We start from the raw sequence: 19,596 nt of genomic DNA, 5'->3' as shown, positions 1-19,596 counted from the left end.
CTGACCCAGGAAGGTAGTTTTAAATGCTGATGCCACGTCTCTTCTGTTTATTTGAAGAGACTGTTTTTGGTGTGTGTCTTCCAACACCACAGTGGCTGAGAAAGTGGCTGTCATGGTCCTGTTTGTTAAGGAGCATCCGTTTCTGAGGCTGTTTGTTTTTTAACATTTTTGGAAGGTCCTGACCAGATGGTAGCATTTTGTTCGTTGATTCCGAGAAGAGTCTCTGATTATTTTGCTTAATTAACATCCGAGGTAAAATGGCATTACAACCTTTAGACTGTTAACTGAAGAAAGTTCCAGGATTTAGGAGAAAGTACATTAACTTACACTATGGTCTGTAGCATCGTGTGTTGGTTACTATTGAACACAGGATATTGGACCTCTGTTCTACTTCAGTAAGGCTATTTTTATGTTTTTAGTATCCAAAATGGGATATCCAAAATTTTCCTCACATTGAACTACTGTTGCTAAAACAAAGTGGTAAAAAGTTATCCTCAATTTTAGTTTATAATATACACTGAAAAGCAAAAGAAATTTAATCTCTTTTGCTTTTAAAGAGATGATTCCAGTAGCACACTCTGGGGTAAAATGAGTAGATACCCCTATTCCCTGTTGAATGTGTTGCGGTTTAACCCAGCAGGCAGCTAACCACCACACAGTCGTTCGCTCACTCTCCTGGCCCCAGTGGGATGGGGGAGAAAATTGGGGGAAGGAAAAAAAAGTAAATTCGTAGGTTGAGATAAAGACAGTTTAATAGGACAGCAAGGGAAAGGAAAATAGTAATAATAAATAATAACGATAAAAGAATATACAAAATAAGTGAGGCACAATGCAATTGCTCACCACCCAGCCAGTTCCTGAGCAGCGGCCCCTGGCCAGCTTTTCCCCAGCTCTATATAGTGAGCGTGGCATCGTATGGTATGGAATAGCCCTTGGGCCAGCCTGGCTCAGCTGTCCCGGCTGTGTCCCCGCCAGCTTCCCGTGCCCCCCAGCCTGCCTGCTGGCAGGGCAGAGCACGAAAAGCTGGACAGTCCTTGGCTGCTCAGCAATGACTAAGAACATCAGTACGTTATCATCATTATTTTCATCCCAAAACCAAAGCACAGCACTATACCTGCTACCAGGAAGAAAATTAATTCCATCTCAGCTGAAACCAGGACAAGGTGAGTGCGTACCTTAGGAGTTTGCTGGAGTGATAGCTTTAAAAATTGTCATAAAACAGAAGACACCTCCTCATGGCATTCTGATACCGGACTGACCGTGCAATATGTTGGTTGGCTTTTTCCACCTGGTTCCTGGATCACTGTCTCTGGCTAGGCTGATGGTGTGCGAACTCTTCACAAGGGTTTAGTAGAGGCATATGACTTGTGGCAGTGTTTCAAGGTACTGGTGTGGGAGCATACCTGATCACAGCATGCTGGTGACTGCGTGGTCTGTGCTGCCTGCCTGGAAATCTCTAACTGAGTGGTAAAAATTCTTCCCATTGAAGTTCTGGTTTGTTTCTGAACAGATCCCCATGGAGATTCCTAATCCACTGAATTAAGGTTCAGTTTACAAACCAGCATGTTTATTTTTAAAATGTGCTCCACTAATATATTAATACTTGTTCTTGTTATGGGTGGCCTTGATATTGTTCTCTCTCCAACTACTTTCCAAATTAATGTGCTGAGTGGTGGGGTTTTTTTGCCCTCCAGTGATGAGAGTTCCAGAGAACAGCAGAACTGAAAGGCAGGAGGTTACTTTGTGGATGTTTGCTTAATAGTCGGTTCTGAAACTCTCTTGAACAAACTTGGCCTAACATGCAGTTACTATTTAAATATGATTTAATGTGTTGTTAAATCAAAGGGAGGAGGGATATTGGGTAGGGAGTCCTGGATGAGAAGCTGGAGTTCTGGGATTGTTGTCTGGTGGGAATCTTTGCTTTATTATGGCTTCCTATGGTTTTGTAATGGAGAAGAGAAATGGTTAATGTTTCTGTAGCTACTGTTTCTCCTTGGCCTGACTTCAGTTTGTACTTAGTTAAAATTAAATAGTTGGTCATAGAACTTTAAAAAGAGTGCTTACCATACAGATAGTAAAGAATTCAGGAATTTTGTGGGAATTCAGAAATTTACAGGAACTCAGCTGTAAAATGTGTCCCCTGCAGCTTGTGCATGATTCATCTCTCAAGCTATAGCTGTGTGTAATTTTTATTTTTTGAGTTGTGGTTCTCGGACTTCAGAACTTCTGTCCTCCCAGATGGCAAACGTGAGAGAGGCACCTCCATGTACTTGGAAAAACTTTTGTTTGCAGTCAACTTAAGTGAGATTTGAAAACAAAACCTGTGATGGAGTTAGTGTTGGTGAGACAAGAACCTCAACACTGCAGAAACACAGCGTACAAGTTCAGAAACACCTAGGAACGTCTGCAAGCCCTATTATAGTTATGCTTAGTGAAAATCTGGTAGTAAAACTCACTCAAACCTAACGTATTGCTGCAAGAAGAACGCAAACAGCAGGTTATCCAGTTTTGGGAGACAGCAGACTGAGAAGGGGTGGAGTGAGGGCCTCTTAGGATCCTTCTGTTTGTGCTGACTCTGCAGTTTTGGAGTGCAGGTGGAACTGGGCAGTTGAGGCACCTTGCTTTGAGTATGCTACAAGAATGCATTTCCAAAACCCTGTGGTATTTCATTTTTCTGTTGTGTGAGTATCACTTTGTCTTATTCTGCCTGTATTTGTACATTCTTCTACTGCCTTGCAGGATTGGGTTCTCAGTGGTTTCAGCTGAAATAAAAGATGGCAGTTTCCATTGCCATTGAGCTTTTGTTATGCTTGTAGGTAGATGGTTGCAGTTTCTGTATGATTTTATACCTTTCTGTTAAAAGTTGTTTCAGTATAAGAAGTTGCCTTTAACATCTGGGAAATGGAAATTTTCTAGCCACAGAATTCAAATATTGTCACACCCTTTGAATACTTTCGGAGTATAGTAGTTCACCCATGAGAGTGGGCATGGGAGTGTCCCTCCTGAAAACTGTTCTGCTGTCTTCAGATGAATTCCATAGTGACTTGACGTCCAAGTTGTAACTGTTTTGAATTCTCTACAGAATGATTTCACTTACAATTCATACCTCATAAACATTTGGAGAGGATTTTAATACTTTGGCTTATTGCTCATAAAATAGCTCTAACTGTAAATAAATCCAAACTACGCTGTTATTAAGAACTGAAATATCAAGTTTTAGAACATGCTGTTGGAAGAGTGTCATCACTAGGTATGTTGTCTGTGACATTGAACTTGTTGGGTAAAGTCTATTTACTTTGTTACGTGGTTACTGCATATTAAGATTTTATGCAGTGAAAGAAAATGTTTGTGTTCAACAGAATTTTGAATTCAAAAGTACCATTTAAACTGTTATTAAAATACTGTTTTGTGACTTCAGTTGTGTTTCTCACCGGTTATAGAATCCACTGTGTAAAGTAGGTGAAAAGATAAAACAATCTAATACTTGTCTTTTAACTTTCAGCTTTGTGTTATTCTTGGAAAGTTTCGCACCACTTGTGAATTCCTTGAACCTTGGCATTGCAAGCCCGCTTCTGTTGGGCCCTCCTCCTTTACAGCTTGCACAAATTAAGACACAGTTGGCTCTTCAGCAGTTGACCTCTGTTGCTACCAACAGTTCTGCACCTCCTTATGCTTGGTTAAATCAGGCATTTCTGAAAAACGCCATGTTTAGCCCTAGAGGAACTTTACCTCCGAGGCTGAGAGGACCTAATCCATCAGGCACAAAGCCTCCGGGATCCTTTAGGGGAGGAGGTGCAGCAGGTCTTCAGAGAAAGCCTGCACCTGGAACACCTCAAGGAGCGTCACAAAGATTTTCGGGACAGGAAACGTTTCAGTGGACGGGTTCACAGAGGATAAACGTTCGGGTAACTCTGCACAGGACTGATCCGAGGCAGGTAAAAGAGAAGACGAACCTACACCAGGAGCAGAAGGGAGAGCCTCGCACAAGTTGCTGGGACAGTAGCCCCTGCTCAGCTGGGACAACTGGGCAAAAGCCATCTGCCTCGGCACGGATCTCGGAGCAGAATTCAAATGCCCAGAACCGCTACACGCCAGAAAGCGCTTCCAGTATTTTAGCGAGTTTTGGGCTGTCTAATGAAGATCTGGAGGAACTCAGTCGCTATCCAGATGATCAGTTAACGCCTGAAAACATGCCGCTAATCTTGAGAGAAATACGGATCCGTAAGATGGGTCATTCTTTACCTGGTCTGCATACTCAGAGCCGAGGAGAAGAAGCGATTGGTGGTACGAGTGGTGCAGCAGTCAAGAGTAAAGTGATTGATTATGGGCATGCAAGCAAATACGGTTACACTGAAGATCCTCTTGAAGTGCGTGCTTATAATCCTGAAGTGCTGACTGAAGATCCTCTTGAAGCACGTGTCTATAATCCTGAAGCATCGAGCAGAGAGAACAAGGAAGACTTCCAACGAGAGCAGAATATGTCAATGGGTGTCCCACCATCTAGCGTGACATGTAATCCAGTGTTCCCAGTTGAAGATCTAATAAAACCCACTGGGTTCCAGAATGATTCATCAAATACTCGATCGTTTTTTCCAGCTGAGACTACGGGAAAGGTGTCTGGATTGTGTGCCCCACCTGCTGGGCTCCCTGTGGTGAAATCTGTATCGCAGCCTGCAATACCGCCCGTCATGCCACCCATGATGCCACCTATCATGCCACCCTTGGCACAGCCCATGATGCCGCCTGTCATGCCGCCTCTTGTCCAGCAATCAATGACCCAGCATGTAATGCCGCCCATGACCCAGCCACCCTTTTCAGCTGAACTTCTTGCAGCTGTAAGCCAGCATGAAAGAATTCAGCATGAATCTGGGACAAGCCAGTCTAATGCCCAGAGCGGCTCAGGAGCGGGACAGAAGCCCTTCCAGACACAGGCTGAGGGGCCAATTAAATCTCCTTTTGGTATTGTGAAAGCATCGTGGCTTCCCGTGTTTCCACAGTCTGATGCCCAGAGGATAAAAAGATTGCCCACTCCGTCAATGATGAATGACTACTATGCTACATCTCCAAGAATATTTCCACATATGTGTTCTCTGTGTAACATTGAATGCACTCATATGAAGGTGAGTGTCTTTCAAAGATTATTGCATAAACTTGTACTCAGCATCTTACCTGCTGCACTGTTTTATGAACTAATTTTTTACTGTGCATTAAATGAATTGTCATGCTGTTCACCAGTTTGAGTGCTTACAAGCAAATTTCAAAGCGCTAGAAACAGCGCTAGTAAATAGTGTAGCTGCTGCGCAGTGTGTTCTGTTCCACATTGCATTTCAAAATTGTCGTGCACATTGATTTTTATTTTTTAATATTAAAAATTATTTATATCTTCTGCAATGGGTGTCAAATGACAAAACAAACCTTTTATCATTGGAGTAAACTACTGACGTCATCTGGGTGACTAAAATGTGTGCAAAAATTGTATGCTCAATCTTGGTAGGGTAGATGAGATGTTCATGTATTCAGCCCTCCTTCTGCAAAGTCTGCATTAAAACAAAGCAGCCTATTTATCTGCAAAAATTTAATCCTCCCAGTGTGGTCTGTGTGACACTGGCTATTCCAGAAACTGAAGACTAGCTCTGAGGGACACACAAAATGCTTTCATTCATCTGCCTGAGCTTTCAGCTATGAAGCAAATAACAGTTTCAGCTCCTGAAGGAAGAAAAGGAAGGAACTGGAGAATACTGGGAGAGAGGAAAGCATTCTGAAAGCTGTGGATTTTTCTTGAGCGACATAGGCTTGATATGTCAAAATACAGGAGAAAGTAATTTTAAAAAATGAATAATTCATTCTTAGTTTCATGTGTTTAAATTTTAAATAGTCTTTAACAGTCGTGTGGAAAGCCTGTGGGGGAGTGATTTTTTTGCCATTTGGCAAAATCATGCAAGATTCCTAGGCCTATTTGTGCTGTCTATTGAAAAAGCAGAATGAATAGTTAAGATGGTGACAGCTGCATTAGGGGCTTCAGAATAAAAATAAATTTTTCAGTACTTTTACTCTGGAAGCACTGGAGGCCGGGAAGACGTGCAGCTGTTGGGCAGACTTTAAAACTTGATGGGAAGTTTGATTTAAAATAAAAATGTGTCAAACTGAAGAAGGCAACAAATTTGGGTTTGTGCTAATAAACGGTTGAAGCACCTTAGAAAAGTGTAACCTGTTTCAATGTGAATTATTCAGTAGCTTCCTTACTGGTACTTTCTAAAATTAAGCAAATGTTTATACTAAAAATACTTACTGACAGATTAGCTGTGGGTTTTTTTCTGAAAAGATTAAAGGTTATAATTTCTTGTCCTAATGGCACTATGGTGTAGCACATGTTCTCCAGACATCCTGATCCGGCTGCAGCTACACAACCTTTTCTCCCTGTCGTGGCTACTTTTAGCTCTGGCATATATTAGCTTTATTCTGTAATAGTATTTTTTTCTTTCTGTACACCTGCTGCTGCGTAGGCAGTTCAGACTGTTTTGAAACCTCATGGGGCAAGCCATGTTTAGACAACAGTGTTGCAAAATAACCAGAAGTTAGTGTTTTTTTTTTTTTGTTACTGCAAAAAAATAAAAGTTTGTTCAAGAAATGTTAGTCTTGTGTATTTGTGAATTCTGAAGAATGAAGAATTCCTCTTACTTTCAGTATTACAGTTTGGTTTTACAAATAAAGTTGTTGTCTTTGTTTCAGTTTCATGTTAAAGATGACCTAGACATGCAGTTTTTTGTCTTTGAAGTTGTGCTAAGTGTTGTAGAGGAAGCATATGAGGCAGCACCTTCAAACTGAAAGGGAAGTGATGGGGAAATGGAATAGTAGAAACTGATGGTCATGTGTGGTATCTGACTTGGCCTAGGAAATGGTTGTTTCACACAGAGCATAGATACTGTTTGCCACAATCTTGTGAAACCTTAGTTGAAAAATAACTGAATAAGTTTATGGAAGAAAAGCCTTCAGAGGCTGGCTGTCCTTCAGACCCTGGCTGTCCTTCAGACCCTGTGATGGCTCAAGAAGTCCTTCATGAGCAGATGGCAGGAGGTGGCTTTGCCTCGTTACTTCCCTCCCGTGCCATCCCCTGTTGCATGCCGTGGGAGAAGAGGTGCTAGGCAAGTTAGATGGACTTTTGTCTCCCCAGCACACCTGTAGCATCTTCAGAGCTGTTTTTAGGTTAAAATGGCTAGATGTGATTTCTGGTGTGTTGTAACAAGCAGTTTAAGAATGCTGTGCTATGAACAGATGTCTCTGTAATGTGGCAAATTGGAAAGAAAGCAGGCAAACAAAGTGGGTGACATGAAACAAGAATGGTTGAAGATGATGCAAGATACTGAATGAGGAAATCCTTCTCTTTATCCAGCGCTTGAAGACACTGGATATGTGAAAAACAAAGTTACAGTGATGTTAAAATGAACTTTCAAGTTCAGATTATTCATGGTGTTGAGCTGTCTTTTTTTGTAGATTCTTTGAATCCAGTCTTGTACTGAAGTGCAAACTCATCCAGGATTCATTTTCTTGCTGAGGTTGAAGCAGAAGCTGCATTGTCTGTTGGAAGAAAATTCAAGTATGCTACCTGGTACTAGAAACGTGGTAAAAGCTGTGTGGCCAGCAGGGCGAGGGAGGGGGTTCTGCCCCTCTGCCCCGCTCTGGGGAGACCCCCCTGCAGTGCTGCGTCCAGCTCCGGAGCCCTCGGCACAGGAGAGACACGGACCTGCTGGAGCGGGGCCAGAGGAGGCCCCAGCAACGCTCCGAGGGCTGGAACAGCTCTGCTGGGAGGACAGGCTGGGAGAGCTGGGGGGGCTCAGCCTGGAGCAGAGAAGCTCTGGGAAGACCTTCCTGCAGCTGCCGGGGCTGAGAGGGGCTGAGGAGAGAGATGGGGACGGACTGTTTAGCAGGGCCTGTAGCGACAGGACAAGGGGTGATGGTTTTAAACTGAAAGAGGGGAGATTTTGACTAGGTATAAGGAAGGAGTTTTTCCCCAGTGGGGGTGGTGAGGCACTGGCCCAGGTTGCCCAGAGAGGTGGTGGATGCCCCATCCCTGGAAACATCCCGGGTCAGGCTGGACGGGGCTCTGAGCACCCTGCCCTGGTTGCAGATGTCCCTGCTGACTGCAGGGGGTTGGACTAGGTGGCCTTTAGAGGTCCCTTCCCACCCAAAGACTCTGATTTAATTTATTCAAGTGACAGAATTACGGCTGGATGTGAGACCCAACTCCTGCCCTGGGAGGGTCAGTCTGCCTCTGAAGCTGCAGTGACCGTTAGTGGCTAAAGCTTTGTATGTGCATCATCTGATCTGTATCCCCCCTGGTCTTTCAGCTTGGCTCTCCCATAACCGCGGTGAAACACTGGCTGGGTTTTGGCCTGGAGTGAAAAATGCTGCTGCTGTTCCTCGAAGTGTCTGATCAGCTCTCCCCTTAGGTCTTTCTTCTTAAGTATCTAACTTAATTAATAGGGTCTGATGAAAGCAAAGCTGAAGATGGCCTTGAGTTGTCTGCAGTACACCAAAATTCACAGTTCTGACCTGAGCAAGTAAATGTATTTTCTAGTTCTTCTGTAATCTGGAAGGAGTACTTCTACAGAACAATTTGTGAATGTTTGAAGGTGTGTTTTTGCTCATACACTGTTCAGAAGTCAACAGTTGAAGTATCTACTATCTGCATGGCCTAGCTATTGTAGGTCTGTCCATGAAAAATACAGATACACATTTTTTAATATTCAATACTTTTTTCTAAGGCATATGTACAGTCCTTATGTGAAATGATCTGTGGCAGGTTGGCAGCTACATAATAAGCTTCCTACAGTCCAGGGCTGAATATGAAGAATACTCCAGCTGTTTCACGCAATGGCCTTTGGAAGGACTGTTTAGCATTTATCTTCGTATTAGAACTGGATCTTTAGCAATGGGTGGTTGGAGCGTTTATTATTTGACGATGTCTCCAGCCATCTCCGTTGGGTCTTGCCTAGGTATTTGTTCAGAGGTGAACTGGGAGAAGAGCTGCCTTTTGAATTAACAGTGCAACTTCAGACTTGGCTATCTGTGGTCCTTCGCTCAGGTGTCAGCTCTCTAGGAGACTATTTAGCTTTCTAAAATATTGTGAGTTTATGGTAAGTGATGATTTCAGTGGACTTGAAAGGTAGTTGTTATTGGAGCGGCATCAGAAATGTGCAAGATTTGTCCTTATTTTTATCTTGTGTTAGGAAGGTTTTTGTAGCATTGTCAGGGATGGCTGTATGCAGTATAAGAAAAGGTATATAGGAAAGGTGGGCTTTTTGAACTTGAAAAAGTTAATTTGGGACATTAATTGATGCTGAGGTAACTTGCTGATCAGGAAGGTGTTCTCAAAAAATTTGTGCCCTGCAACGTTTTTTCGGGGAAAAGTGCCCTGCTCTGCCTTGGTTAGATATAATCTTACCTCAGTGTGGTCTTCTTTCAAATATATTTACTTCTTTCAAATACATTTACAAAACTCCCAACATATTGAAACGTTTTATAAATATTTCACAGAGCATCTTCATTTTCAACTTGAAACTGTGGATATATTGGAATAATAAAGTGTGATTTCTCTGTCTTCAAACACACGCCACTTTTGGAACAAAGTAGGTTTGCAGTATTGCCAGCACAAGGGATCGTGTTTATTGTGCATTACAATTTTTGTTTTCTAGCTTAAATAGATTTAAAGTGAGGGTGATATCTTCTTGGGCTTTAAATTGTGTGGAGTCAGATGGACTCACTGCTTCATACAAAGGGAATCGCGCTTATGATTCCTTTGCTGGGTACAAGATGTGGGTCCACTCCATTTTACTCCTATTTTTTCTACATAATGCCTTGCTGTGAAGCCAGCACAGTCAGGTGAAGGTGCTATCCCTGGGTGTTAGGGTTATCTTACTGTTGGCAGAAGATGCGAGTTTGGAGACCGCAGGCACTATGGTCTGTCAGCTGCTTCTTCAGGACCTTTTTGGTGGGATCCACAAGTACCGGCGAGGTTTGCCAGTCATACAGAATTGGGTACTGAAGGTGCTGGTCCCTGGGGGGTGTTGGGCTGTGGAGCAGCAGTGCTGCTGCTGTAAGAAACTGCCTGCAAGTTCTTACTCTTACCAGGACGTGTGTGCTGGAAGGGATCCTGTCCTTTGCGGGCAAGGAGCCACCCATGGCTTGCCACAGACTTGCCCGAGGAACATTTCTGAAGACTGAGAAGGGCAAGGAATTAATCAAAGAGGAAGACTATGCATAAATCGTGCCTCCTGTAATTCTATGAAATGTAAGAGGGCATTGGCATAACGAAGACTTGAAGAGAAGAATGTTGTGTTTGTTGGGGAGGAGAATATCTCGTTGTAGGCCTGCCAGTCTCGCTAATGATCGTTGGACTGGTAGCTAAAGACACTTGGAAGCAAAATGGCCTTCCTCGGCCCTCGCGGACACTGTGCGTGCTTTCTTCGTCCGGGACCACGGAAGCGGGATACTTGCAGCCCCATTTCCTTTCATTTCCAGAAGCTAATTTGCTTTAGCCCTTGAGTAATAGTTTGCCCTGCCTAGCTTGAAGACTCTAGAAAAATAGCGTTCTTAAGAGTGGGATTGCTTAGTAATGGCATGTTTTTAGAGAAAAAAGCGTGTGATGGTGAATTGCTTGCTCTTTACTGGTGTGCATGCTGTGCATTCGCTGTGCATGCAGTTCTACAGCTGCAAGTTGTCTTACCGCTCTGCTCTTCAACTCTTGTTTTGGTTCAACTAGTGCGGCTTATGCAAAGGGTCTTCCGAGTAGTATTTTTCTGACTTTATTTGACCAGTTAGAATGTTTTTATGAACGCAGCTAGTCAAATCTTCCAGTGCCTTTCTGAGATTGGTTAGCCGGTATATCTGTTTCTTCAGGAAATTACAGTAAGTCTTGTGCTTACAATGTATTTTAATTTCTTTAAAACTCATGGTTTTTGTATGTGGAGTAGAAATAGTTTGGGTAGCTTGTAGCACGTTTTAGTGTCGATAGGCTGACAGTGTAAGTGCAAGGAACATCTGTTTTCACCACATTCTTTGTGCTGCCAAAATGCACAAAACTAACTGCGCCCTGGTCACATCAATTCTTCCACCTCATAGACTTTGAGTAAACCATCACGAGCTTTTCTTTTAACCAGCGTGTTCAGCATTTTTGTCAGTAAACAAGAGGGTTTGATACTGCCAACTATGCATTTTATAATCTTTTGTGTTATAAACCAGCATGTGCTTAGGAAAAGTGATACGTGATTTCACAACTGCAAATTATTTTATGAAGCCTTGCCTGTCAGACGTATTATTCAACCATTATTATCTATTTTAAAATATTACAGCAGCTAGAAGTTGGAGGTTTTTTAAGGACACTTAATAATTATCGCTGATGACATGTGATACCTTACAGCTTCAGACCATGCAATATCTCTTCTCAATAGCAAACTGACTTCAGCAGTTGCTTTCACTAGCAGGTCAGTTTACTTTCATAATAATAATACTAGAATAAAGTCTTCAGGCGTAGTTTCCCATGCTGGGTACTGATTCTTGTGTGTACACTTAAACCTGTGTTTAAGTATTTTTGAAGATTGAGGGCTTGCATTGTACTTCTGGATTTGTCTCATGCTTAATAACACATAGTTATTCCCAAGTAAAACTTTTGTTAAGGTTTTTTTGATGTAAAAAAAAAAAAATATCAGTGTGTGTGTGTGAAAGATTTGACCTTTAGTCAGTCTGACATTATTAGGAGTGAATGTTCTTGAGCTTAAGGCATGGAAAGTCATGCCTCTGTAGAAATGATATTTGACTTAAAGATACCACGTTGTATCGGGTTCTCTGATTTATTCAGCTTAGTTTGCTCTGTGATCTGTGAAGACTGCTAATAGTTTTCTTTCTTTTAATATAGCCAGCCATTGGATCAACCTTTTGCATTAGAAGCGTGGTGACAACAGATTCATTTACATATGATGCATTTTCTTCAGCTTCCATTTAAAATCCTTTGTGTTCTTTAAGAGCCTTTGATAATCATTAAGCATTTTAATCTTTTGCCTAAGGAGTAGTAAGTTTAAGTGAGAAATTTGACCTTGACATAAGATCATTTGTGAGGTAAAATTTGATGGAAGGTAGAATACAACAACACGTAACTAGAAATTGTGGTCAAACGCTGACGTTCTACACGCTAATCAAACTTCTCTGGATGTCTTTTCTCCAATTAGGACTGGATTCTGCATCAGAACACTCCTTCTCACATTGAAAGCTGCCGCCAGTTACGTCAACAGTAAGGAATCTGTTTAAAAAGTTCACTTAGTGTAAAAAGTGTTTTCTGTGCATGCACGTAGTCTGTGAAAATGTTCTTGTTGGATTTCCTTGACAAGGATTGTTGGCATCTGAGCGCTATTCTAAATTGGCTTTAGACCATTAGGGTAAAAGATGAACCGACACTTGGTGCTTCTGGAGTCCTGAACGGGAATGTTTATCTGTAAAAGCTACTGCATGTAAGCGAAAATTGTGTTCAGATGGCAAATTTAGCTTTTTCCACTGACGGCCTTATTTTTAACATTTAACAGATACCCTGATTGGAACCCCGAGTCTCATTCTTCAAAGAGGTAACTGATTTTTGATGAGAGGTTGTTTTCAATTTGTTGCTATTATAAACATGTGATAATTACTGCAATTGATTTTCCTGTTTTGCTCACTGGCAAGCTCTATTACTGGTGTCATATTTTCATCATAAAATTCTCTGGGGTGCTTTTGTGTTTTCTGTCCCAAGTTCGTTTGATAGTCTAAGTGGCCTAGTACCTAAAAGTCTTTCACAAGGATGAGAGTAAACTCTGCCGAAATGTCTGAAGACTGATGTTGTCAGCAGCCCCATCTTGAACCTTTCTTCTAACCGTGCTGCAGCTAGTTGTAAGTTATTAGATGTGCTATAATAGTAACTGAGCGAGACTGTGACCAGTGCTAGATCACTATTAAACTTCATGAGTGATTTCTGACTTTTAGACTTAATCTTTTTTTCAGTTAAGCCACTCTTGTTTGCAACTTGAAACCTGTTTGACAATAGGCGTGCTAGTGTTAGCTCTTATTTCACAGACTCTTCAGTCCATAGATCCCTTGGGGAGCTATGTGATCACAAGTTGAAAAAACACTGGAATTCATGAACTCATGTCTCTTCTGTCCTTTAAAATTATGCTGTTTACTATTCTTTTTTTTTTTTTTTTAAACACACCCCATGGATTAATGCTACTTGCATCTCAGATTCTTAATTCTACTCTACGTCACTTCATCAAAAGATTGGATTATTTTACTGGTTCAGTATTTGTATGTATTTCAATTTGCGTACAAATAGGAATGATAGGACTTTGATTTTTTTTTGCTGGATTTTCCTGTGACACTGCATTAATTAGTTTGACATACTTCCTGGGAAGCTAAGGATTCAGTTAAAAAAAAAAAAAGTGTTACAAAGCTGAATATGTAGGTCAGATTAATTTGCAGAGTGCATCTGAGGTCTCTCCATGTTATAAACAAGGAGAAATAAAACTTGAAAGAGAGAAATAAAGCAAATAAACTTTTGAAACTATCACAAGGAGAATAATTGTATTTTAAAACCTCAAACTGCAATTGCTGTCCAGTGCTGCTAATGTTATATACAACTGAGGCAAAGGAAACTGCTCTTAGCCGGAGGACCTTAATAATTGGAGAAGTGTTTAATAGCACTTTTTGTGAGTGGAGGATCTGCTGTCCTTACAGGTGGGGCAAGAGTTGTTTTTTAGGGTGGTGCTTTCTTAAATCCTTCCTGATGACAACACGTCTCCCACTGGGAGAGTTAGAATACAGCTGGAAGCTCTCAGTGATCACAGATGTCCAGAGCTGCTGGGTGCAGTCTCGGGGCAAGGTCAGTGAGCTTGCTGTGTACTGTTACCGCTCTGGTAAATCACTTGACAGTGTTTGCTTTTTATAAATTGTGGTGGTTTTTTTAATACCTTCCAACATTTTCATTTGGCACAGGAATAATGGGATTTACATGGATTTTTAATGATGTTTGAAATTTGCTCATTAAGTAACACTGTGAGACATTGCTATGTGAAGTGGGTTGGAACATCATTTAGGTGACCTGAGGGTTGTTGAGCTGTCCTCATCTAGCTGCTGGCTAAAAAGCTCGGGCAGCAGCTGCCTCAGCTGCTTGTCATCCCCTTCTCCTGTCTGCCAGATGTCAGTCTGCTCTCCTTAACCTATTTCATCTCAGAGGATCTTTGTCTATTCAAAGTCTTAACAGCAATAATAGGGCTTGACGTGGTTGTTCATTAAGCGCTGATGCTCTAGATTAACAAAGTTGGACACTTCTCAGTCGAAATGTGAATTTCTCTTCCATGTTGTGTTAAGAGACTTGTGTATTTTAGTTGTCCAGCGTACAGTCTTCCCAGTAAGTCTAGTTGTACTGGGCATACATGCCCAATCAGTTATTTCCCTGTGTGTCTGTTAGTTTTGCTGCTATAATTACTAATGACTAATCAGAAGGATACGCTACATCAGTGGCTTCTTCCACCTTCAGATCTCAAAGGCGCTGCATCTGCTCTGCTCGGTTCTGAGTGCTGGTGCAGTGTGTCTTTGGCATAAAAGAATTCTGTATGGGCTGAAAAATTGGACAAAACTTGGCTGTAACACAGTGGCCTGCCACCTGACAAACTCATCCAAAACATTCTGGATATTTAAGCATATACTGTGTGCATTTTCCAGGTTTTCCCTTTTACTCCTGCGATCTGTCCTGTGAGGGTTTTCCTATGCCTGACAACTTTCCGTGTCTCTAAGAGGGACTATTTCTCTCATGGATCTCTTCACCATTACTTCTTTCCATGTGCTTCATCAATTTGACATCTCTAGGTAGCGTAAGTGGGCAGTGGATGTATATTTATGTAGTCCTCTCAAATCTCTCTTTCAGTCTCAGTCAATCTTCTAGACATAGTGGGTCAAGGTTGCTTACTTCCAAACTAAATTTGGAAGAAGCAAGGAAAGGATCATGTATCCTTTTCCTCTTTCTACTATTTTTTCATAGCACTGCAGCTTGTAACTTCAGAGCTTTCTTTACAGCCTTTCTCTTGTTCCATGCAGGTTATTCTCTCTCTTACTTGCTTCTTTTCAGTTCTGTCTACCTATCCTAAATTCATATAGCAAACATGTTACTACTATGTAAAATATGTTTGTTAATAAATTAGACTCTAAACTTCGTTAATTTTGATTCTCTTTTGCAGAAAGTCTGTTTCAACAGACACAGGTTAATTATTCTTTTCCGCCTTGTCAAAACTCATTATATGGCTTTATTCTGTTAGAAATGCTGGTGACAGAAAAGAAAACCAGACCCCAAAGCGTCGTTCCAGCTCTGACAGTCCCAGTCCTAGACGTTCGAGGGTCTCGGGCTCCAGCTATGTTCTTCGCCGATCACGATCGAGGTCCAGGAGCCCTGGCCGCTTCAGGCCAACAAGGCCGAGAAGTAGAAGCCCACGGCAGATGCGACGCCTTAATCCCAGACACAGGTCAAGGTCTCCACAGAGATCGAGAAATCCGCTGAGAACTAGTCCACGACCTCAGAGATCTTCTAGTAATGATTGGTCGTCGAGGAAGTCAACCCGATCTCAAGGTAAAGGGTGGATACACACTGCCAAATTGAAACTTCCTTTAATTTCAGGAAAACTGTGTTGATTTCAAGAGGTTTATCTGTCCAGGTGTCACCTAGGCATTTTTCCTAGCAAAATTCTGTTTCTAAAAAAACTTTTCCTTTTGCCATTGCTTTGTGAGAAGTATGCTTCAAGAAAATGGGCATTCTAAAAGGTCTGAAGTCTTCCTTACCTAGCGTCAGGAACTGGTTAATCATATCAAATCGTAGAATCATAGAACAGTTTGGGTTGGAAGGGAACTTTAAAGACTGTCTAGTCCAATTCCCCTGCCATGAGCAGGGGCATCTTCTTCAACAAGAGCAGGGTGCTCAGAGCCCCGTCCAACCTGACCTGGGATGTTCCCAGGGATGGGGCATCTCCCACCTTTCTGGGCAACCTGGGCCAGGGATTCACCACCCTCCTTGGGAAACATTTCCTCCTTGTATCTAGTCAGAATCTGCCCTCTTTTAGTTTAAAACCATCACCCCTTGTCCTATCCCCACAGACCCTGCTAAACAGTCTGTCCCCATCTTTCTCCTCAGCCCCTTCAAGCCCCGGCAGCTGCAGGAAGGTCTCCCCGGAGCCTTCTCTGCTCCAGGCTGAGCCCCCCCAGCTCTCCCAGCCTGTCCTCCCAGCAGAGCTGTTCCAGCCCGCTGATCACTTTTATAGCCTGCTGTTGTGTTGCAACAAGTGTCTGTTGCAAGTGTGCTCAGTTTTTAAGCCAGTAACAATAGTCAAGAATTGAAAACAACTGAAAGTTCTTCTTCCTTCAGCATCAAAAAAGTAGTTCTGCAGAGACAGTATAGATGAGGAGAAAGAAAATGTGGTGCTCAGAAACGGCATTGAGCGGAGGTACAATTTACAAGGAAAGCATAGTGTTCTGAAATGATTTTGTTGAGATAAGAGCGTGGTATGTGAAAGACTTTCAATGAAACATCCTTTGGAACAGTTAAGTTTGTTGTGCTGCTTTGTGACTCTTCCTTCAGTTTATTTCCTCCAGTTTGCAGTTCTAGAAAATTTTATGTAAACTTGGTCAGTTCCCTGTAGTTCATTTTGAGCTCATTCTCTGGCTGAAATACCGGTTTGTTTGGAGGTTTTGTTGCTTTTTAAATTCTGAAGAGGTGAAAATAGAGGAATTTGAAAAGGTTGAGTTTTTCTTTGTATAGTGTGGCTATGTTGTTTGTATGCTTTCAGAACATTAAGAGGTACTGAGCTCTTGTTGGGAATGAAGTCTAGCTGAAAAGTTGTGAAGGGACAGGCAGTTTCAAAGAGATCTCCTTAAGGGTAAAATGCAAGCCATTTGAATGCAGAAGAAGGAGGGGAAGAAGCAATTAATAACCAAAATATAAATTTTCCACAGAAAGAAAGCATACAGGAAATTAATGTTGTATCAGATTGTTAAAAGAATAATTTAAAACAGCAGTCTGTATGACAAAAAGCAAGACAGAAGGATACAGAATTTAGCATAAGGCATCAAGATAGTAAGTAATGCTGCCCATCAGTATGTGAGAGGAGGATCAAAGTCTTGAAAACTTCTTTTCTTACATTCCCTGACATACAAAATTAAACAATCATTTTTTGCTCCAGCCATTAGGATTTTTGTAGATATCACATTGCCAGTGTCACATTGTCAGTTTAAAACAACACAGTGAAAGTAGGTACAGAGGTTTATTATTATTTATAGGCCATCTCTTCTAGAGTGTGGTGAAGGTTCTCTAACTTCAGCTAGTCTTAAGATTGTATCAGGAGTGGGTGGTGAAATGGAAACTGTAGAAAACCAAACAGCAATATATGTAAGTTTTAAACACAAACAAACCAACCCCAGTTCGTTTTCCCTTCTGCTCACAGACAGAAAGGCAGCTCTGGAGGCAGTAATGAAAAGTTTGGGACCTGGCTTTGTAGCAGAGTTCAATAAACATAAGTCGCTTCAAGCATTTGGGCAAGGATCTTCAGGATCGGGAAAATCACCACCCTCTCATGGACTCTTAGGGAAGGTGCCTGGAAATACGAAGAAGCGACTGAAAGCAAGTGTTTCTCCAAAGGCTTCAAAGAAAGACTTGCCGCCTTTGCCTGGATCAAGTTCTTCGTCTCCTGAAACTGATGATGTATCCCAGAGCAAAGAAATGGAAGAGGATGAGGAAGACTTATCCACAGGAACCAGCGGACCTCGTCCTACTCCTTATAATAGGGTGAGTTTCTTAAAGTTTCTTGGTATGATTTTAAGAATTTGGTTAGTATCCCAGTTCAGGGGGAATTGCTTGTGGAAAGATTAACCATTCTGTTTGCTGATTCTATGGAATAGATACTGCCATCTTAATGCAAAGATCTGCTGGCTACAAGTAAGCATGGTAAGTTACACAGCAAGGATTTTCTAACAGATGTGAAGCAAAACCTTGTTAGTGCTTTCCCATAGCAGAAAGAAATGTCCGTTAAATTTAGGTCCTTGTTCTACGGGGCACTTGTTTGTATAAACTGTGAGTGATGAGGTCTGTTTGGAGGAGCTTTCTTGTGTAAATAAAAGTAAAGGGTAGGAGGCAGAAAGTGTTCTTTTTGCCCTGTTAAGCAAAAAAGATGAGACAGAGAAATTTACTACTGTTGTAAGAAGGATCCTAAGCCAGTGTTGTCTTAGTCCGTCATACCGATCATTTGGATCTCTTAGAAACACCACTTCAGACTAGGTCTAAGGAATAAATGTTTCCCAAGGAGGGTGGTGAACCCCTGGCCCGGGTTTCCCCGAGAGGTGGGAGATGCCCCATCCCTGGGAACATCCCAGGTCAGGTTGGACGGGGCTCTGAGCATCCTGCCCTGGTTGAACTTGAAGATGCTCGTGGCAGGGGGGTTGGACTAGGTGGCCTTTAGAGGTCCCTTCCAAATCAGGCTGTGATTCTATAAACCAGGTTGTATTTTAGTTATGGTAGATGCAGTCATCCTTGGTAGTTTCTCGTGTCTAAATGATAAGCAAAGAGAATGTTGCTTAGTGCTGTTGAAAGCTAATCCATAGTTTTGAAAGGGAAATAGTGGAATTGTGCAGCTCCTTACCCACACAGCCCAGATGACTGGAATTATGTAGAAATATAGCACTTGATAAAAACAAAAAGGTTGTATTGTGTTGCCTGGTAATCTTATGCCATGTCTTCTAATAACTGAAGATTGAGACAGAGTAGTAGGACTACAAAATCGTGGCTCTGTCCTTGTGTTAAAAAGCAAAAATCTCAAAATGCCACAGCAGTCTGAGCTAAGCAGTCTGTCTACTTTGGAGTAATTTTTATTACAGATTCTTTTTTCTTCATTTTACTGGACTTGGGAAATGTTTATTTTTTTGTTTTCAATTTATAGCTGTTGAGAGAGGAACTGCTGAGTTGTGGGACAGTCCTTCAAATATCTGATTTACCGGATGATGGCTTTTCAGATCAAGATATTAAAAAAATTGTTCAGCCATTTGGCAAAGTTAGCGATCTCCTTGTACTTCGATCTAGAAATGAGGTAAGTTTACCTGTAGAGTGTTTTTGTGTCAGAACGCAAAAGAAATTGTTAAGCAATGAGAAAGTGTAGTATTTGGACCCTCAGCTGAGCATAGGATAAGTCTTCCTTAACAGTTGATCTGCTGGAGGGTAGGAAGGCTCTGTAGAGGGATCTGGACAGGCTGGATCGATGGGCTGAGGTCAACTGTATGAGGTTCAACCAGGCCAAGTGCACTTGGGCCACAACAACCCCACGCAGCGCTCCAGGCTTGGGCAGGAGCGGCTGGAGAGCTGCCTGGGGAAAAGGGCCTGGGGGTGCTGGTCGCCAGCCGGCTGGACATGAGCCAGCAGTGTGCCCAGGTGGCCAAGAAGGCCAACAGCGCCCTGGCCTGTACCAGCACTGGTGTGGCCAGCAGGAGCAGGGCAGGGATCGTGCCCCTGGACTGGGCACTGGTGAGGCCGCACCTCGAATCCTGTGTTCA

The 19,596-nt window shown here is 42.1% G+C and overlaps 1 protein-coding gene across 1 annotated transcript in view; it reads left to right on the top strand.

The window, feature by feature from the left end:
• The window catches only part of ZNF638 (zinc finger protein 638), a gene marked incomplete at both ends in the record, with an annotated part of 61,942 nt that overhangs the window by 12,672 nt on the left and 29,674 nt on the right, over positions 1-19,596 (top strand). Inside the window, 6 exon segments of the mRNA XM_081998934.1 lie at positions 3,503-5,120; positions 12,222-12,283; positions 12,573-12,611; positions 15,330-15,637; positions 17,502-17,842; positions 18,990-19,136. Of these exon segments, the coding sequence (XP_081855060.1) occupies positions 3,503-5,120; positions 12,222-12,283; positions 12,573-12,611; positions 15,330-15,637; positions 17,502-17,842; positions 18,990-19,136 (2,515 nt within the window).

This window comes from Phaethon aethereus, assembly GCF_964289735.1.
Source record: "Phaethon aethereus genome assembly, chromosome: 4".
NCBI classification, from domain to species: domain Eukaryota; kingdom Metazoa; phylum Chordata; class Aves; order Phaethontiformes; family Phaethontidae; genus Phaethon; species Phaethon aethereus.
This window is presented reverse-complemented; position numbering and strand designations above follow the sequence as displayed.